General features: G+C 28.2%; 1 protein-coding gene and 1 long non-coding RNA gene across 2 annotated transcripts in view; one reads left to right on the top strand and one right to left on the bottom strand.

The window, feature by feature from the left end:
* The window catches only part of LOC105122779 (uncharacterized), an 11,466-nt gene extending 4,912 nt beyond the window's left edge, over positions 1-6,554 (bottom strand). The window contains exons 1-2 of the long non-coding RNA XR_841749.1: positions 6,542-6,554; positions 1,563-1,566 (exon numbers count right to left, since the gene is read on the bottom strand). This is a non-coding gene — a long non-coding RNA (uncharacterized LOC105122779). The remainder of the gene's footprint in view (positions 1-1,562; positions 1,567-6,541) is intronic.
* Positions 6,555-14,466: 7,912 nt separating this feature from the next.
* Positions 14,467-17,910, top strand: LOC105123150 (putative disease resistance RPP13-like protein 1). Its single transcript, XM_011022661.1, has one exon. The coding sequence runs from the start codon at positions 14,499-14,501 to the stop codon at positions 17,787-17,789; it is 3,291 nt and encodes a 1,096-aa protein (XP_011020963.1). The 5' UTR covers positions 14,467-14,498; the 3' UTR covers positions 17,790-17,910.
* Positions 17,911-18,558: the final 648 nt, after the last annotated feature.

Genomic DNA, 18,558 nt, shown 5'->3' with positions numbered 1-18,558 from the left:
GAGATAAGTAAGGTATAAACTCTTTATTAATTTATCAACATGATTATATTAATCATCTTATTTACATAACATCATACTTATAAATTTTATCAAGTATTTATCATGCTAACTTATATTAACAACAAATCAAGTTCCTCTCATAATAATGATGTCGGCCGAAGACTATAAATGATCAAGTATTTGATGTACCAAGTCTTATACAATACAAATCTATATTAATCATTTAACAAGCAAGGTATTAATAATTAATAAGATAAAATGATAAGATATGTTAATAGCAAGTTGTTTAGGATATAAGTATTGAACTCCGTATTGAGTTTATATTATACTTATCATAATACCATTAGTGAAATCTTTTCACCTTAATATAATTAACTTAGCTAAACATTATGATGAAGAAAAACTTAAAGAAATAATATAAGAACATAAACATGATATAAGTTAACTAAGTATAGTAAAGGAAATGAAAAACATGAATAAGAGATTAATGAAAGCAAAACTTAAGCATTACAAAAAGATTAAGAAAAAGAGTAAGAACATGATCTTGATATAGAAAACAAGATGCCTAAATCAATGGCAAATATCTTTTTTTATAGGCTAAAATTTGGACTATTCATTTGATAATTGATAATTGATGTAGTGGCTAACTATTTATCAGTGGGCTTGGTGGACAACATCACTCAAACACTTTGGCTAACTGAATTGACATTGAAGCAGACATAATTTGGCAAAGTATTCTTCATGAAAGTTGTTGGAAATTATTTTTTTCTTTCACCCATCAAATTTTAGATTATTTAAAGCATTACCGCTCAAGATATGTCTAAGATACTGAGTAGTGCTGCTGGTGCATATGATGGATAACCCTCATGCTTTTGTCTGAATGAAATATCATTTCTACCGTCCGAATTTGAGCTAGTCCTCTTCATGAAAGTTGTTGAAAATTGTCCTTTTCCTTCCACCCATAAAAATTTTAGATTATTTGGATTTCTAGAACTCTAGTTATAGGGGAAACTCTTAGTAGTGTTTGGACTGGATTGCAAGACAAATTCGAACTTCTCTTTTATGGCCAAACTTTGAATTTGAAAATGACAAATTTAGGTCTTTCCCATAAACGTTATAGGCCTATTTCTTATTTTTTAGCTATATAAATTAATATGAAACCTAAGATCTATAATTCTAGGTATGATCTGATGATTGAACAGTGTTGGAATTTGAAGTGAATCGGCATCTTCTTCATAAGCTTAACCTTTTCTTTGTCTTTCACTTTCAATAGTAAATCATAACAATCAATCAATTGAATTATGAGACTACTGCATTTAAAATGAACATTTATCATAAATTAAATGTATCTTATAGTATCAGACTTATTTTTATAAAACATGCTCTAGTTAAGGACTTATTAATACTTCAAGTGTAAAATGATAATATAAAACATTGATAAAAATACACTTTTAAGTACTAATAAGTAAACAACAGGTCAACACAGAGCTACAGGTACTACTTTTCTCAAGGACAGTTTTGGAAATGTATGAAGATCGTGGCTTGATGTAACTAACACAGACCTCACTTGCTCACTCACTGAGTTCTGTTTTGTTTTTGGAAATAAGCCCTGATCTTGATAGCCCCTGCTTCTTTGTTTCTCTTCGATCTAATCCGTACAAGAAGGTGTTCCTTTTTAATTTAATTTGTTTTTTTTTATCTGTTTTTTTTTAATGTAGAGAACATAGAAAGTGTGAAGGTGACATCGTTTTTGCTTTATTTTATACTATATTTAAAGGCAATGCCTTTTGATTTGGTTTGGAAGTACACTATTTAAAATTGGTGTGTTTTTGAGTTTTGGTTTGTTGAAAATGGGCCGTGCATATAAAAACAAAAGGGTGTTTTATGATTTTTTTTTAAGATTTATTATGAGTTTTGTTTGTTTAATTTAATAAAAACCTTTTTGCAAAGAGAAATTCAATTGTGCTCTTTTTTTAATGCTTATTTCTTGCATTTTTATGACTTATTCCAGGGGCAAGCATCCTATTTTTATCTACAAAAGCGTTTTCATCATTTAATTTGTTTTTCTGAATGTTTTTGTCTTGTGATAACTCCTGTGGTGATGGAGATTTCAAAACGATAGTTTTGATAAATTATTTTTATTCGTGATTTTTTTTATTTAAATAAATATTTAATTAAAATTATAATTAAAAATATTTAGCTAAATTTTATGATTAAAATGGATGTTTTAACTTAAATTACCATAAAAAATACCTCGGTGTGTTTGGTATTGGTATTGCGCTTGCTGCTGTGATTGTGGTTTGAAAAAAGTTGTTTTATAAATAGTACTTTTAGTTGAGGTTGGTTTTGAAAAATATATATTTGGTTAAAATTATAATTGAAATTGAGGTTGAATAAAAAGTAATTTAATATGTTTGGTTAAGAAAGATTTTGAAATTGAGATTATAAAATAATTTAAAAATATATATATTAATATTAAAGATTTTTAATTTAAATATTATAATTTCAACTATTGTTATTACATGAAATAAATAAAATTTTATATAAAATATTTTTTTATTATTCCATTGAATTATTTACAATTGCATCACGTATGAAATATATGTGATAATTTTTTTGGTTTCCTTAACACACAGCAACACAACTTATAAAATTTAATTATAAACAAATTAGAATTGTGATCAAATTCTGCAAATATTATATCAAACTTTGTTTAATGTATTTTGCGCGTTGAACTGGACCCGGTCTGACCGGAACAATGGACGTATATTGAATTGTCCATTGCTCTGCTATTTAATGAACAGTGTAGCGTGGTTGAATTTCCTAGCCAGGCAAGAAAGCAGCATTTTCCTGCTTTCCATGCATAGTAAGTATTTTTTTTTCTTTCTTTTCATATTTCACTTTTTGGGAAATGCTTTACAAAATTTTTTGTAATTATTTAATATTAAAAAATTAATCAATCGAAAATAATTTTCAGTTAAAGAAAAATTTATTTTGGTTTTTATGAAAGTATTTTCGTAGAAAATTTTGGTGACAAATACTTTTCAGAAGTTATGAAAAATTTAGAAATGTTATAATATTTATTTATAACGTCAAATTTAATTCTCAAACTTTTGACTGCTATATATATATTTTGTTTTCAATGTTTATTCTTCAATTTCATCTTTTAAAATTTAATTTTTATATTAACTCTGGTCCTTATTTTTTATAATTGTTATTTGGTTTTTTCTCATTATTTTCTTATTAAATTTTTGATCCATTAAATTTATTCCTCATTTTTTTTATTGTTACTTATTTTTTAAATAATTTATAAAATGTTAATTATTATTATTTTAATTTCTTTATTTTTTTACATTTAATCTCTATTATTTATTTTATTTGAGCTAATTTATAAACTTATTTTTTTAATTTTATTCTCATTCAATTTTTTAATTTATAAAATTTATTTCTTATTATTTTAATAAATTTTAAAAAATAAAATATTAATAAGTTATTTTATATCTCATAATTAAATACAGAATAATATCTTTCCATTTATTTTTAGCACACTATTAAATATTAAAAAATAGTTTAGTTTTTTACATTTTTTTTTTAAATTAATTTATTTTAAAAAAATTATTTTTTAATAAATAAACAGGCGTTAATCAAATGATTACAAATTAGAATTTCCTTTAAAAATAACCACAACCGCGTATTCTCAAAACGTCAACTGTTGTAGTCAATACTGGTGGACTAAAAGCCATCCACTTGATTAATGGTAAGACACTTCGGGCTCCTTTCCCGCCATTTTCCTCGCAGGATGCTTGATGTCTTCAAGGGGTGCAAGCGCCTTGTTCCAGGATGGAGCATTAAGAGTTAAAGAAATACTAAAAGACATAAAGTGAAGTTCTTACAATATTCGTAGCAATGGCCATCACCTCATTTATAATTTATAATTTATTTATATATTTTATCAATTAATAAAAAGTGAAAAAAGAAAAAGAGAGAAGAAATAAAGTCAAGTCTTCTTCCGCATATCACGTGAAAAGAAAGATTCGCAAATAATAAAACTTAATTCAATCAAACCCACTTTTTCGACGATGGGATCTCTTGGCAAATAAAGCAAAGGACAAACCAAGTAAAACGTGGGATCTAACTCAATTTTCCTGGCACACGCATCTCACGCGCATCCACTACCACTAATTTGCGATATTTTTTTTACTTTGGAGTTTACAGGTAAATAAAGTGATGGAAGAAGGGCTCCTTCTGCATCATCACCTTATTTAAACAATATCTAATTTAAAAAATATTAAAAAAACAAACATTACTGTACTGTCAAACAGATAATCCCATTGCATTCTTTAAATTCAAAAAAGGAGTACCCGATTAAACTGTATCTACATTCAATTAAAACTTGTGATGCATTTACTTGACAGCGAAATAAAGAAAAGTAGGAGCATCCAAGGCAACGCCCCGGTGGAATGGCGCCTTGCGCCTTCTGTTGTCATGGGTTCGAGCTTTGGAGTTGCATGTGTGTCAGCCCCGCGCTGCCTTACCTGCCTGCTAGGTTTGCAGGGTGTTCAGTGGGCCGTGGGGATTAGTCGTGGTGCGCATAAGCTGGCCCGGACACCCCACGTAAATCAAAAAAAAAAATAAAGAAAAGTAGGAAACATGTTACAGTATCTCCAATTCAAAATATTATTTTTAAAAATTAAATTGATAAAATAGTATTTTAAATAATATAAATATAACTTATTTTATTATATTTATTTCAATAAAAAAACCATTTAAAAAGTTATTTATATTAAAGTAAAAAAAATAAGTATTTCATTATTTTTTATATTTTTATATCATTTTTTGCTTCCATGTGTCTACAAATAGGGGACCTGAATAGGTATGAATTTTTTATATCAAAATCTAACTCGATCAGGTTGCAGTATTCATGAACTCCAAACAATTTTGATATCAAGAACAAACCAACATCAAATTGTTCCTAACCGAGAAAAGTAAAGCCCAGAACAAAGAAGAAAATATGAAAAAAAATTAGTTCCTTGATGTGCTCCAGTTTCCGGCTTCCATCAATGGTTTTCTTGTGCTTCACAAAGGAGGTTGCTATCTTGGGTAACATCCAAATTCCATCTATGAAATGATGCAGCCAAAACTTCGGCAAATTCTCGCAATCGTTGTTCTCTGAAATCTTTTTGAAATTATATCTTTATTTCAAAACACAACATAAATAATAAAAAATAAAATATCAAAATAATTAAAGAAACAGAGTAAAAATAAATATGAACATGAAAGAGAAGAGGCTAAAATTCTTCTCAATTTATTTATATTATTGTTTTTATTTTAATATAAATAGAAAGAGTTTATATAAATAAAACTAAAAATATTATTTTTATTTTTAATAAATAAAATAAAATAAATTTATTATTTAACAAGGTGAGGGATAAAATCAATCAGACCTTATCGTATTAGATTGCATCTTTTTATTCAAATCAAACAATCAGTATCCTTAAATAGTGCAGCCTGAGCTTTACCGGTTATGGTTCCTTTGAGGATGATTATTGTTAAATTATTTTTTGTTTTAAAATATATTATAATAATTTTATATTTTTTATAAATTTTAACATTAATACATTAAAATTATTAAAAAATTAATAATTTAATATATATTTTTAAAAGTATATTTAAATAAAAACATATATTACTACTATTCTCTCAAACACACAATCTTATTCATCTTAAAACCTTAGCTATTAGAATAGTTTAGTTAACTCAAATTTACAATTATGGTTGTTGGAGTTGGATAACTCATTTTAAAAAAGCTTATATTAAAATTAAAAAATAAAAAAATATATTAAATAAAAAAACAACAAAACACTTATTCAAGTAATTGTATAAAATATAATAGTATAATGTATAATTTACTTTATCAATCGTCTGCTGCATGATCACATCACGTGAAAAGCTTGGCAGTTAGTGCTGTTTTTCCAATCAAACTTCTAACCCACTTTTTGCAAAGATGGAATCTCGAGGTAAATAAATCAAAGACAAAACCGAGTAAAATGGAGTCCACTCAGTCCAGAGCATAACAAGGACCGAGAGAGAGAAGGTTTTTGCGAGTTCTGTGGTCTGTATATTTCTCAAGTGGAGGACTTTAATAAAAGCCATCCACTTGATTAATGGTAAGACACTTCTGGCTCCTTTCCCGCCCTTTTCCTCACAGGATGCTTGATGTCTTTAAGGGGGTGCAAGCGCCTTGTTCGAGGATGGAGCATTAAGAGTTAAAGAAATACTAAAAGACATAAAGTGAAGTTCTTACAATATTCGTAACAATGGCCATCACCTCATTTATAATTTTTATAATTTATTTATCTATTTTATCAATTAATGAAGAGTGAAAAAAGAAAAAGAGAGAAGAAATAAAGTGAAGTCTTCTTCCGCATATCACGTGAAAAGAAAGATTCGCAAATAATAAAAGTTAATCCAATCAAACCCACTTTTTATATTGTTAATATGTTTTTAAATATAATATATTTTTAAAAAATATTAAAAAAACAAACATTACTGTACTATCAAACAGATAATCCCATTGCATTCTTTAAATTCCAACAATGAGTATCCGATTAAACAATATCTACATTCAATTAAAACTTATGGTGCAATTACTTGACAGCGAAATAAAGAAAAGTAGGAACGCTGTGATATCTAGGAAATTTATATGCCTTTTAAATTAGGCGTACAAAAGAAATGGTGGGAAATGGGTCGATGTCAGAGGCAGACAAGGAAGCGTCCTTTCAGAAGACCATGACTTCAAATCAGTGGCTGAAATCCAATCACTCAAGGGATGGTGACACATTGCCATGAGTGGAAGACAGCTGGTCTCCAGTACAAAGAGAAACAGCAGCGTTTTCATTGTTTAAATTTAAAAATAGAGTGTTGTCGTAAAAGTGTTGAAAATTCTTTTTTTTTTTTTCAATCCATTAAATTTAAGATTATTTGAAGCATTGTCACTCAAGATATATTTAAAATACTAAGTAATATTATTATAGATATAGTATATAGTTTTTATGTTATTGTTTGAATAAAATCTTATTTTTATTATTCGAATTTAAGCTAGAGTCTCTTAAAAAATATCTTTTCCTTTTATCCATATAATTTTAGATAATTTAGATTTTTAAAACTCCAGTCATGGATAAAACTCTGAGTGGTGTTTGGACTAAATTGCAAGATAAATTCAGATTTTTTTTTTTCCAAACTTTGAATTTAAAAGTGGAAAATTTAGGTCTTTCTCAGTTGTAGACCTATTTCTTATCTTTTCAATCATATAAATTAATATAAAATTCAAAATCTATAACTCTAGATATGATCTGATAACTCAACAGTGTTTAAATTTGAAATGAATTGACATCTCCTTTGTAAGTTCAACATTTTCTCTATCCTTTCACTTCCCATACTTAATCAGAATCCTTTGAATTGTGAGGATAGCTGTATTTAAAACATGTTTTAGTTAATGAGTTATTAATATTTCAAGTATAAAATAATGATAAAAAACATTAATCAAAATATATTTTTAAACAGTAATAAAAAAATAACAGGTCGGCACAGAACTACAGGTACTACTTTTCTCAATGACAGTTTTGGAAATATACGAAGACCGTGGCTCTGATGTAACTACAATAGACCTTGCTTGCTCACTCACTGAGTTCTGTTTTGTTTCTGGAAATAAGCCCCGATCTTGATAGCTTCTGCTTCTTTGTTTCTCTCGAATCCAATCCGTACAAGAAGGTATGCTCATTAACCTCAAGCTCATTTCGATTATTTTGTTGAATATTCTAACCAGGTTTATGATATGAATTCTTATAATAATAATTTAATGTTCCGTTTTAATTTAATTTGTTTATTTTCACCAGTTTTTTTTTATGTAGAGAGTATAGGAAGTGTGAAGGTGACACCATTTTTGCTTTATTTTATACTATATTTAAAGGCAATGCCTTTTGATTTGGTTTGGAAGTACACTATTTAAAATTGGTGTGTTTTTGAGTTTTGGTTTGTTGAAAATGGGCCGTGCATATAAAAACAAAAGGGTGTTTTATGATTTTTTTTTAAGATTTATTATGAGTTTTGTTTGTTTAATTTAATAAAAACCTTTTTGCAAAGAGAAATTCAATTGTGCTCTTTTTTTAATGCTTATTTCTTGCATTTTTATGACTTATTCCAGGGGCAAGCATCCTATTTTTATCTACAAAAGCGTTTTCATCGTTTAATTTGTTTTTCCGAGTGTTTTTGTCTTGTGATAACTCTTGTGGTGATGGAGATTTCAAAAAGATAGTTTTGATAAATTATTTTTACTCGTGATTTTTTTTATTTAAATAAATATTGAATTAAAATTATAATTAAAAATGTTTAGCTAAAATTTATGATTAAAATGGATGTTTTAACTTAAATTACCATAAAAGATACCTTGGTGTGTTTGATATTGCGGTTACTGCTGTGATTGTAGTTTGAAAAAAATTATTTTATAAATAATATTTTTAGTTGAGGTTGTTTTTAAAAAATACATGTTTGGTTAAAATTATAATTGAAATTGAGGTTGAATAAAAAGTAATTTAATAATATGTTTGGTTAAGAAAGATTTTGAAATTGAGATTATAAAATAATTTAAAAATATATATTAATATTGATGGTTTTTAATTTAAATATTATAAATTTAACTATTGTTATTACATGAAATAAATAATAATTTATATAAAATATTTTTTTATTATTCCATTGAATTATCTACAACTGCATCACGTCTGAAATATATGTGATAATTTTTTTGGTTTCCTTAGGAGGCAACAACACATCTTATAAAATTTAATTATGAACAAATTAGAATTATGATTAAATTTTGCAAATACCACATCATCAAGTGAATAAAACATAATTAAAAAATAAAAAAAATATTTTTTAATTTTACTGGATCAAACTTTGTTTAATGTATTTTACATGTTGGACTATAAAACATAATTAAAAAATAAAAAAAATATTTTTTAATTTTACTGGATCAAACAATGTTTAATGTATTTTACATGTTGGACTAGATCCAGTCTGACCGGAACAGTGAAGCTATGTTGTACGGTCCACTGCCGGGCAATAAAGCAACAGTTTCCATTGTAAGTAGTTTTTTTTCTTTGTTTTCATATTTCACTTTTCAGAAATCGTTTTATAAAATTTTTTGTATTTATTTAATATTAAAAAAATTGATCAACCAAAAACACTTTTCAGCTAAAAAAATTTAACTTGGTTTCTATAAAAGTATTTTCATAGAAAATTTTGGTGAAAAATACTTTTCGAAAGTTATGAAAAATTTAGAAATATTATATTATTTACTTATTATATCAAATTTAATTCTCAAACTTTTGATTGCTATATATATTTTGTTTTGAATGTTTATTTTTTAATTTCATCTTTTAAAATTTAATTTTTATATTAACTCTAGTACTCATTTTTTATAATTGTTATCTGTTTTTTTCTTATTATTTTCTTATTAAATTTTTGATCTATCAAATTTATTTCTCATTCTTTTGATTGCTACTTATTTTTTTAAATAATTTATAAAATATTAATTATTATTATTTTAATTTCTTTATTTTTGTACATTTAATCTCTATTATTTTGATTATTATTTATTTTATTTGAGATAATTTATAAAATTATTTTTTTAAAATTTTATTCTCATTCAATTTTTTAATTTATAAGATTTATTTCTTAATATTTTAAAAATTTAAAAAAATAAAGCATTAATAAGTTATTTTCTATCTCATAATTAAATACTGAATAATATCTTTCTATTTATTTTTTAGCACACTATTAAATATTAAAAAAAATTTAGTTTTTTAGAATTTTTTTTGAAATTTGCATATTTTAAAAAAAATATTTTTTAATAAATAAACAGGCGTTAATCAAATTATTACAAATTAAAATTTACTTTAAAAATAACCACGACCACGTATTCTTAAAACATGAACTGTTGTGGTCAATGCTGGTGGACTAAAAGCCATCCACTTGATTAAAGGTAGACACTTCAGGCTCCTTTCCCGCCCTTTTCCTTGCAGGATCCTTGATGTCTTCAAGGGGTGCAAGCGTCGTGTTCCAGGATGGAGCATAAAGAGTTAAAGAAATACTAAAAGACATAAAGCGAAGTTCTTACAATATTCGTAGCAATGGCCATCACCTCATTTATAATTTATATAATTTATTTATCTACTTTATCAATGAATGAAAAATGATAATAGAAAAGGAGTGAAGAAATAAAGTGAAGTCTTCTTCCGCGTTATGAGCACATCACGTGAAAAGAAAGATTCCCATATGATAAAAGTTAATCCAATCAAACCCACTTTTTCGACGATGGGATCTCTTGGCAAATAAAGCAAAGGACAAACCGAGTAAAACGTGGGACCTAACTCAATTTTCCTGGCACACGCACCTCACGCGCATACACTAACACCAATTTGCGATATTTTTTTTACTTTGGAGTTTGCATGAAAATAAAGTGATGGAAGAAGGGCTTCTTCTGCAACATCACATCATTTAATGAAGTTTTCCGGTCAAACACTTATTCAAGTAATTGTATAAAATATAATAGTACAATGTATAATATATAATTTACTTTACTATTAAAAAATTATATAAAAAAATAAACTAAAATCATAAATTTTTTCAGTGGATTCCACCGTACTATTCACAATAAAAACTTTATTTTTAAGAAAATATTTTATTGAAATTCAGCTAAATTTTTTTTTGATAAAAATAATTTTTTTAATTAATTTTTCTTTGATAAAAAAAAATTTAATTAATTTTTCTAATGACAAAGAAATATAAAAAAATTTAAAAAATAATTTTTTAAAAATTATATTTCAAAAAATAAACACGAGGTTAGGAATGTTTTTCCAATCAAACTTCAAACCCATTTTTTTCAAAGATGGAATCTTGAGATAAATAAATCAAAGACAAACCGAGAAAATTAGAGTCCAGAGCATGACATGTTAGCAGTTACAGAGCCGAGAGAGAGAAACTTTTTGCGAGTTCTTTACACTAAACTTTTTTGCAATATTGTTTTAATAGGTTAGTATAAAAAAAATATTTTTTTAATATATTTATAAAAAAATACTTTAAAAATGAACAACCAATACACTATCAAACACCTCTAATATATTCTTTAGATCTCATTTGACAATGCTTTACACCACAGTAAAAAAATCATGTTTTATGTTTTTATTGGCAAAATGTAACTGCAACCGCATTAAAGTTGGCTGGTGCTGCATGATTAAAGGTAAATGCCCTGCATGGATTGACTAACAGTCATGTTTGTTTTCCTTTCTTTTTTGTAAGTTACTAAATTTATAATGACATCATTTTTTTAAATATAACTATGTTAAAAAAATTTATAATTATTTTTTATATCAATGTATCAAAATATTATAAAAACACACAAAAAATATTAATTTAAAAAAAAAAAATTTAAAGTTTTTCAAAAAAAATTTCTGAAACACAAAAATTTATAAAACAAAAAAAGATAAAAACTATTGCACAAAAACTACATTTCAAACTTAATTTTTTGATAAGCCCTGTACTATAAAACACATTTGGTTTGTTACCAAACATCATGTTACTTTTTTTTACATCATGTTACTTTTTTCTGTACTGTAAATGTAAAAGCCAGCGGAAAATAGACACAATTTTAATATTTTTTTTCAAGTTTATTAAAATAATAAAGAATAAATCTTATAAATTGTAAAGGTAAATAAGAATGAAATTGAAAAAAAAATCTAATTTCATAAATTATCTCAAACAAAATAAATATCAATTAAAATAATAGAGATTAAATTTAAAAGATAAAAAAAATTCAAAGATGATGAAATCAAAGTAATAGTTATTTAAAAAAAAATCAAAAATGATGAAATCAAAGTAATAGTTATTTCAATTTCATAAATTATTTCAAATAAAATAAGTAACAACTAAAATAATAAGGACTAAATTTGATAGATAAATTTTTTTAATTAAAATAATAATAAGAGAAAAACAAATAATAATCATAAAAATAAGCACCAAAGTTAATATAAAAATCAAATCTAATCAGATTCTAAGGAATGAATTTAAAAACAAATTAAATTAAATATATAAAAATCAAAAGTTGAAGGACCAGATTTGTTATAATTAGCAAATAATATAATATATCTAATCTTTTCATAATTGTTGGAAAGTATTCTGCTTGAGAAAAAGAAAAACACTTTTCTATAAATCAAACTAAAATTTTCTAATGATAAATAAATAGAAGAAAGTTTTAAAGATAATTTTCAAAAAACCACTTACCACCAAACAAACAAACAAAACATTAACAACACTACTTTTTGCAATGTCTTAATAATAGGAGACCTCTTATTTGAACTCTACGGGTGGGTTTGTTTCTTAAAAAGTGATTTTTTAGAAATTATTTTTTAAATTTTTTTATGTTTATTTGCCATTAAAAAAGTTGATCAATGAAAAATACTTTACAGTCAAATGAAAAATTGGCTTGATTTCAATGAAAGCGTTTTCCTTTTATTTTGAGTGAAAATCTTTTTTCGGAATTTGTAAAAAATTTAGAAATATTATATTATTTGTTAATTATATTAAATTTGATCATCAAATTTTTGATTGCTATATATATAAATTTGATAAAAAATTAAGCATTTTTCAATATTTTTTTTAATTTCATCTATAAGAATTTATTTTTTATATTAATTTTGATTCTTATTTTAATAATTATTATTTATTTTTTCCTTGTATTTTTATATTGAATTTTTTTATCTATTAAATTTTATTCCTATTCTTCGATTGTTATTTATTTTATTTGAAATAATTTATGAAATGTTAATTATTATTATTTTAATTTTTTTTAAGGATAATTATTTTTTAAACACTTGTAAATATATAAAAATAATATTTTTTCTTAACAGTTTTCCAAGTGTGTTCGGATGAATATTAAATTTGTTATTTTTTTATATGAAAACTAAGAACTGTTTTAAAAGAAAAAAAAACTGCAATACAAAATTAATTGATTGCATCAATTCAATTCTTTCCATTGACATTGATACCAAACATGTACATTCATAACATAGTTAAGTAATTCAATACAAACTTACTGATACAATTCATTTCGACTTAAGTCTTAGAATATAGCCAAATCCAAAGTTTATGAAAGTGAAAATATCTTGATTATTTTTTTTGCTTTGCAATCCTAATAGCCACACAAAATATAATGATGTTGGATAGATTATTTTAAAAAAATAATTTTAAAAAAATTAAATTATTTTTCAATATTTGATAATATTATGAAAAATAAATTGAAATTTTTTTTTTCAGTATTTGGCTAAGTAAAGAAAAACAAAATAAAAAAAACTTATTAATATTTTAATTTTTTTAAGTTTATTAAAAAAATAAAGAACAAATCTTACATATAAAAATTTTGAAGGTTGATGAAATTAAAAAAAAATATAATTTTATAAATTATTTTAAATAAAATAAATACTAATCAAAATAATAAGGACAAAATATGATAAATAAAATAGTTTGACTAAGAAAAAAATAAAAGAAAAGCAAATAATAATAATAAAAAAATAAAATTGTTATAAAAATTAAATTAAATCAAATTTTAAGAGATGAAATTAAAAAATACATTTAAAACAAGATATATAGCCATTAAAATATTAAAAATCAAATTTGATACAATCAATAAATAATAAGATATTTTTTATTCTTTATATATTTTAAAAATATTTTTCAATTTAAATAATATTTTTTTTAGAAACAAAACTAATTTTTTCTATAATTAAAACGTATTTTCCATCTGTTTTTTTAGCAAAAAGAAAGTTTTTAAAATGATCTTGTGAAAATTGCTTTTTATAAAACAAAATGGTACCTAGTTTTGCAACCGCAAGGAAGCAAGAAGTCGATTTTATATATATATAAACATAAAAAATTATTATCTTTTTTTTTTTAAATTAAATTTTGCTCGAATTTCGTTCGGGGCGAAATATCGAATGGGCACTTCTAAAGGAAGACGGAAGGAGAGATTCATGATGTTATTATTTGTTTTTTTTTTTAAATAATTTTTTTAAAATTTATAATATTTTTTATTTAAATTAATATTTTTTTTTATATTTTAAAATTATTCTAATATATTAATATTACAAATAATTTTAAATATAAAACATATTATTTTAATATATTTTTAACTAAAAATATACTTTAAAAGAAAACAATTCCAACCATCATGTAACTTTACTGCCCCTCCTCTCTCTTCGTCTGCAGCAACCACTACTAGATGTTCATGGCGTCGTCTTCTTCTTTACGGGGTTACGATGTATTTCTAAGTTTTAGAGGCGAAGATACTCGCAAAAATCTTACGGATCATTGTCGAAGAAGTTTCAAGTAAATTGAATCCCAGATTTTGGTTTGACGATAGGCTGCTGAAGAGGTTGAAGACAACAATGATATCTGGCAATGGGCTGCGTGAAGATGCCGAGGAGAAGCAGATAACAAATACAGCTGTGCGAGATTGGCTGGACGAGTATAAAGACGCGGTCTATGAGGCCGACGACTTCTTGGACGAGATTGGTTATGAAGCTCTATGGCAGGAGTTGGAAGCTGGAGCTCAAACCTTGAGATGTCAGACGCCGAAGCGGTCGATCAAATTAGAAGACCTCCAGGAGAGACTAGATGACTTGGTTAAGCAAAAGGATGCCCTTGGTTTGATCAACCGCACTGGAAAAGAACCATCATCGCCTAAAAGGCCAACAACTTCTCTGGTGGATGAACGTTGTGTTTATGATAGAGATGATGACAGGGAAGCAATACTGAAGTTGCTTCTATCAGATGATGCAAATGGACAAAACCCAGGTGTCGTTCCCATAGTGGGAATGGGCGGGGTTGGTAAAACCACGCTCGCTCAGCTTGTATACAATCACAGCAGAGTACAAGAGTGGTTCGGTCTCAAAGCTTGGGTTTGTGTTTCAGAAGCTTTCAGTGTTTTGAGGTTAACCAAGGCTATTCTTGAGGGGTTCGGTTCAAAGCCTGGTCTTGTTAATCTGGATCGCCTCCAGCTTCAGTTGAAGAAGAGATTGCAGGGAAAGAAATTCTTGCTTGTTTTAGATGACGTGTGGAATGAAGATCATGCTGAGTGGGACTCGTTGCTTACCCCCCTGAAGTACGGAGCACAAGGGATGAGTAAGATTCTTGTCACAACTCGCAATGAAAGTGTAGCATCAGTCGTGAGAACTGTTACAACTCATCATCTAAAAGAATTGACGGAAGACAGCTGCTGGTCCGTGTTCTCCAAACATGCATTTCGTGGTGAAAACCCCACTGCTCATGAAGAGTTGCTAGAGATTGGCAGAGCAATAGCGAGAAAGTGTAAAGGCCTTCCTCTAGCTGCAAAAACACTAGGACTTCTGCTACGCACCCAAAGAGATGTCGAGGAGTGGGAGAAGATATTGAAAAGCAATCTATGGGATTTACCCAAAAACAATATCCTCCCAGCCTTGAGATTAAGTTATCTTTATCTCCCGCCACATCTGAAGCAATGTTTTGCTTATTGTGCCATATTTCCAAAAGGCTATTCATTTGAAAAGGATGAATTAGTGCTCCTGTGGATGGCAGAGGGCTTCTTGGTCCACTTTGAAGTAGATGATATGGAAAAAGGAGGTGCTGTGTGCTTTGATGATCTCTTGTCCAGGTCGTTTTTCCAGAAACCAAGTGCCTCTCGCTCATCATTTGTGATGCACGATCTCATGCATGACTTGGCTATCTATGTGTCCGGTCAATTTTGCTTCAGCTTCACGTGGGGGAAAAATAAGTCTTCCAAGTCCACTAGAAGGACTCGACATTTATCATTCGTCGAAGATACGGGAGGCTTTTGTTCAACGACAGGATCAGAAATCATCCGTGAAGCCAAACATCTACGCACATACCGAACTTTTCCACGCTTTCTGGAGTGTCATTCTGATTTTTATGATGAGATCTTTCAGTCAACAATTGGGCGCCTACGAGTGCTATTCATGACTGATTGTAGTGATGCAATGGTTTGTTCAACTAGTAAGTTGAAGCATTTGCGGTATTTGGATCTTTCCGCGTCAAATTATTTAGTAAAGTTGCCTGAAGAGGTGTGTGGTCTTCTCAATTTGCAAACGTTGATCTTGGATTATTGCGAACGACTTGCTAGTCTACCTGATCTTGGAAATTTGATTAATTTACGACATCTGAATCTTGAAAGAACAGGAATCGAAAGATTGCCTGAATCTCTGGGAAGGTTAATCAACATGCGGTATCTTAACATCAAAGCGACGCCTTTGAAAGAGATGCCACCACATATAGGTCAACTGGCAAAGCTCCAAACGTTGACTGACTTTCTGGTGGGAAGACAGAGTGAGACTAGCATTAAAGAATTGGGAAAGCTACGATTTCTACAGGGAGAACTTCATATTGGGAACCTTCAAAATATAGTGGATGCTCGGGATGCAGCTGAGGCAAATTTGAAAGGGAGAAAGGACCTTGATGAGCTGAGGTTGACATGGGATGGGGACACTCATGACCCGCAACACGTAAGAAGCACACTTGAGAAACTAGAGCCCAATAGAAATGTGAAGGTTCTTCATATTTATGGTTATGGAGGTGTAAGGTTTCCGGAGTGGGTAGGAGAGTCCTCTTTCACAAATATAGTGTCCTTGAAGCTCATTAGATGTACAAACTGCACCTCCATACCACCACTTGGGCAATTAGCTTCTTTAGAGTCTCTCTTAATTGAAGCATTCGAAAAAGTTGAGACTGTGGGGCCTGAGTTCTATGGGAATTGTACTGCAATGAAGAAGCCTTTTGAATCCCTCAAAACATTATCTTTTAGAAGTATGCCAGAGTGGCGCGAGTGGATTTCAGACGAAGGCAGCCGGGAAGCCTTCCCTCTTCTAGAGAAGCTTTTAATCGAAAAATGCCCCAACCTTGCAAAGGCCATACCTCGTCACCACCTTCCACGTGTAACAAGATTTACAATTAGTGGATGTGAGCATACCGTTACTCATGCTTTGATCAGCCCAACTTTGATCCACGTAATAGAGAAAAATGAAATCAAGGTCTGTGCTCTCAAATGCGTCGCGCTGGACTTGCTCCCCATGTTAGATTCTCTTTCTATCATTGACTGTCCAGATCTCGAATCACTATGTGCATATGAAAGACCTCTCAATGATCTCACCTTTCTCCGTTCTTTGGAAATTCAGAAGTGCCCAAAATTAGTTTCATTTCCTCTCCTCCCATCCCTTTACTCTTTGACAATAAGTGATTGTTCTGAAGTTGAGTTGTGTCCAGAAGGGGGTTTTCCCTCCACATTACAATCACTTGAGATTTGGAGGTGCAATAAACTCATTGCAGGCCGCATGCAATGGGGCCTGCAAACGCTCCCTTCTCTTTCACACTTCACAATTGGTTTGGACGAAAATGTTGAATCCTTCCCTGAAGAGATGCTGCTGCCCTCGAGTCTTACATCTCTTACCATCAGCTCCCTAGAACACCTGAAATCTCTTGACTACAAGGGGCTTCAACACCTCACCTCTCTTAATGAATTGACTATAAGGAACTGCCCTTTGATTGAGTCAATGCCAGAAGAAGGGTTGCCCTCCTCCCTTTCTACTCTTAGACTTCACAGGTGTCCTATGCTGGGTGAAAGTTGTGAAAGGGAGAAAGGTAAAGATTGGCCCAAGATTTCTTACATTCCTCGCGTAGACATTAGTTGAAAGGAGGTTTTCTTTCAATCGTCCAACATATTGAGGTATTGCTACTAAATAGTTTATTTTCTTTTCAGTAGTCAAAGGCAATTTCAGTTAAAATTTGGATGAATGAAATACAGATATTTTCTTCCATAATTATTGTCTCTCATTCATCTCCATAAATAATAATCATCATTGTATTTCAATATCTTTTATATTATAATTAATGCTACTATTGTTCCTCTATCAAATGCGGCAAAGAAACATCACGTGCTACAGATTTTGAACTGGCATCGGCAGAGCTGAAAAGAATTAAAAAATATTTAAGTAATCTGCAACAGATTTTTCATTGTTGACGCGGCAAAATCAAAATTCAAAATTTAAGTAATCAAAAGCATTAAAATCTCTGTTCTCTCCTTTTCTCCTTCTCCGCATGTACAAAAATTCAAAAAAAATTTCCTACCTCTTTCTCTAATCTATTCCCCTTTTATAAAAATTCAAAATCCAAAAACTGTGGATTTATCTATTTTATTATTACTTAAACTTGATTAAAGAATTTTACATTCATAAAAGATCTTTTATAGATATAAAAAGAAGAGATAATATAAAATTCATCCGCCTATGGGAATCACAATTCAGAATCAAGTGAATGTGGCCATTGTCACTCAAGAGAAAGGAGTAAAGCACAGAAATTCATCATCTTGAGAACTCACATCAAAGAGCTCATTGTTTTGCAGTAGATACGTAGCTATATTAAGAACATCAATGCTTCCAGCATGCACAAATGCGACTTCTT

Source organism: Populus euphratica, unplaced genomic scaffold, assembly GCF_000495115.2.
Source record: "Populus euphratica unplaced genomic scaffold, PopEup_1.0 scaffold8.1, whole genome shotgun sequence".
Classification (NCBI taxonomy): domain Eukaryota; kingdom Viridiplantae; phylum Streptophyta; class Magnoliopsida; order Malpighiales; family Salicaceae; genus Populus; species Populus euphratica.
The sequence above is the reverse complement of the archived record's forward strand: the minus strand, read 5'-3'. Positions and strand labels throughout refer to the sequence as shown.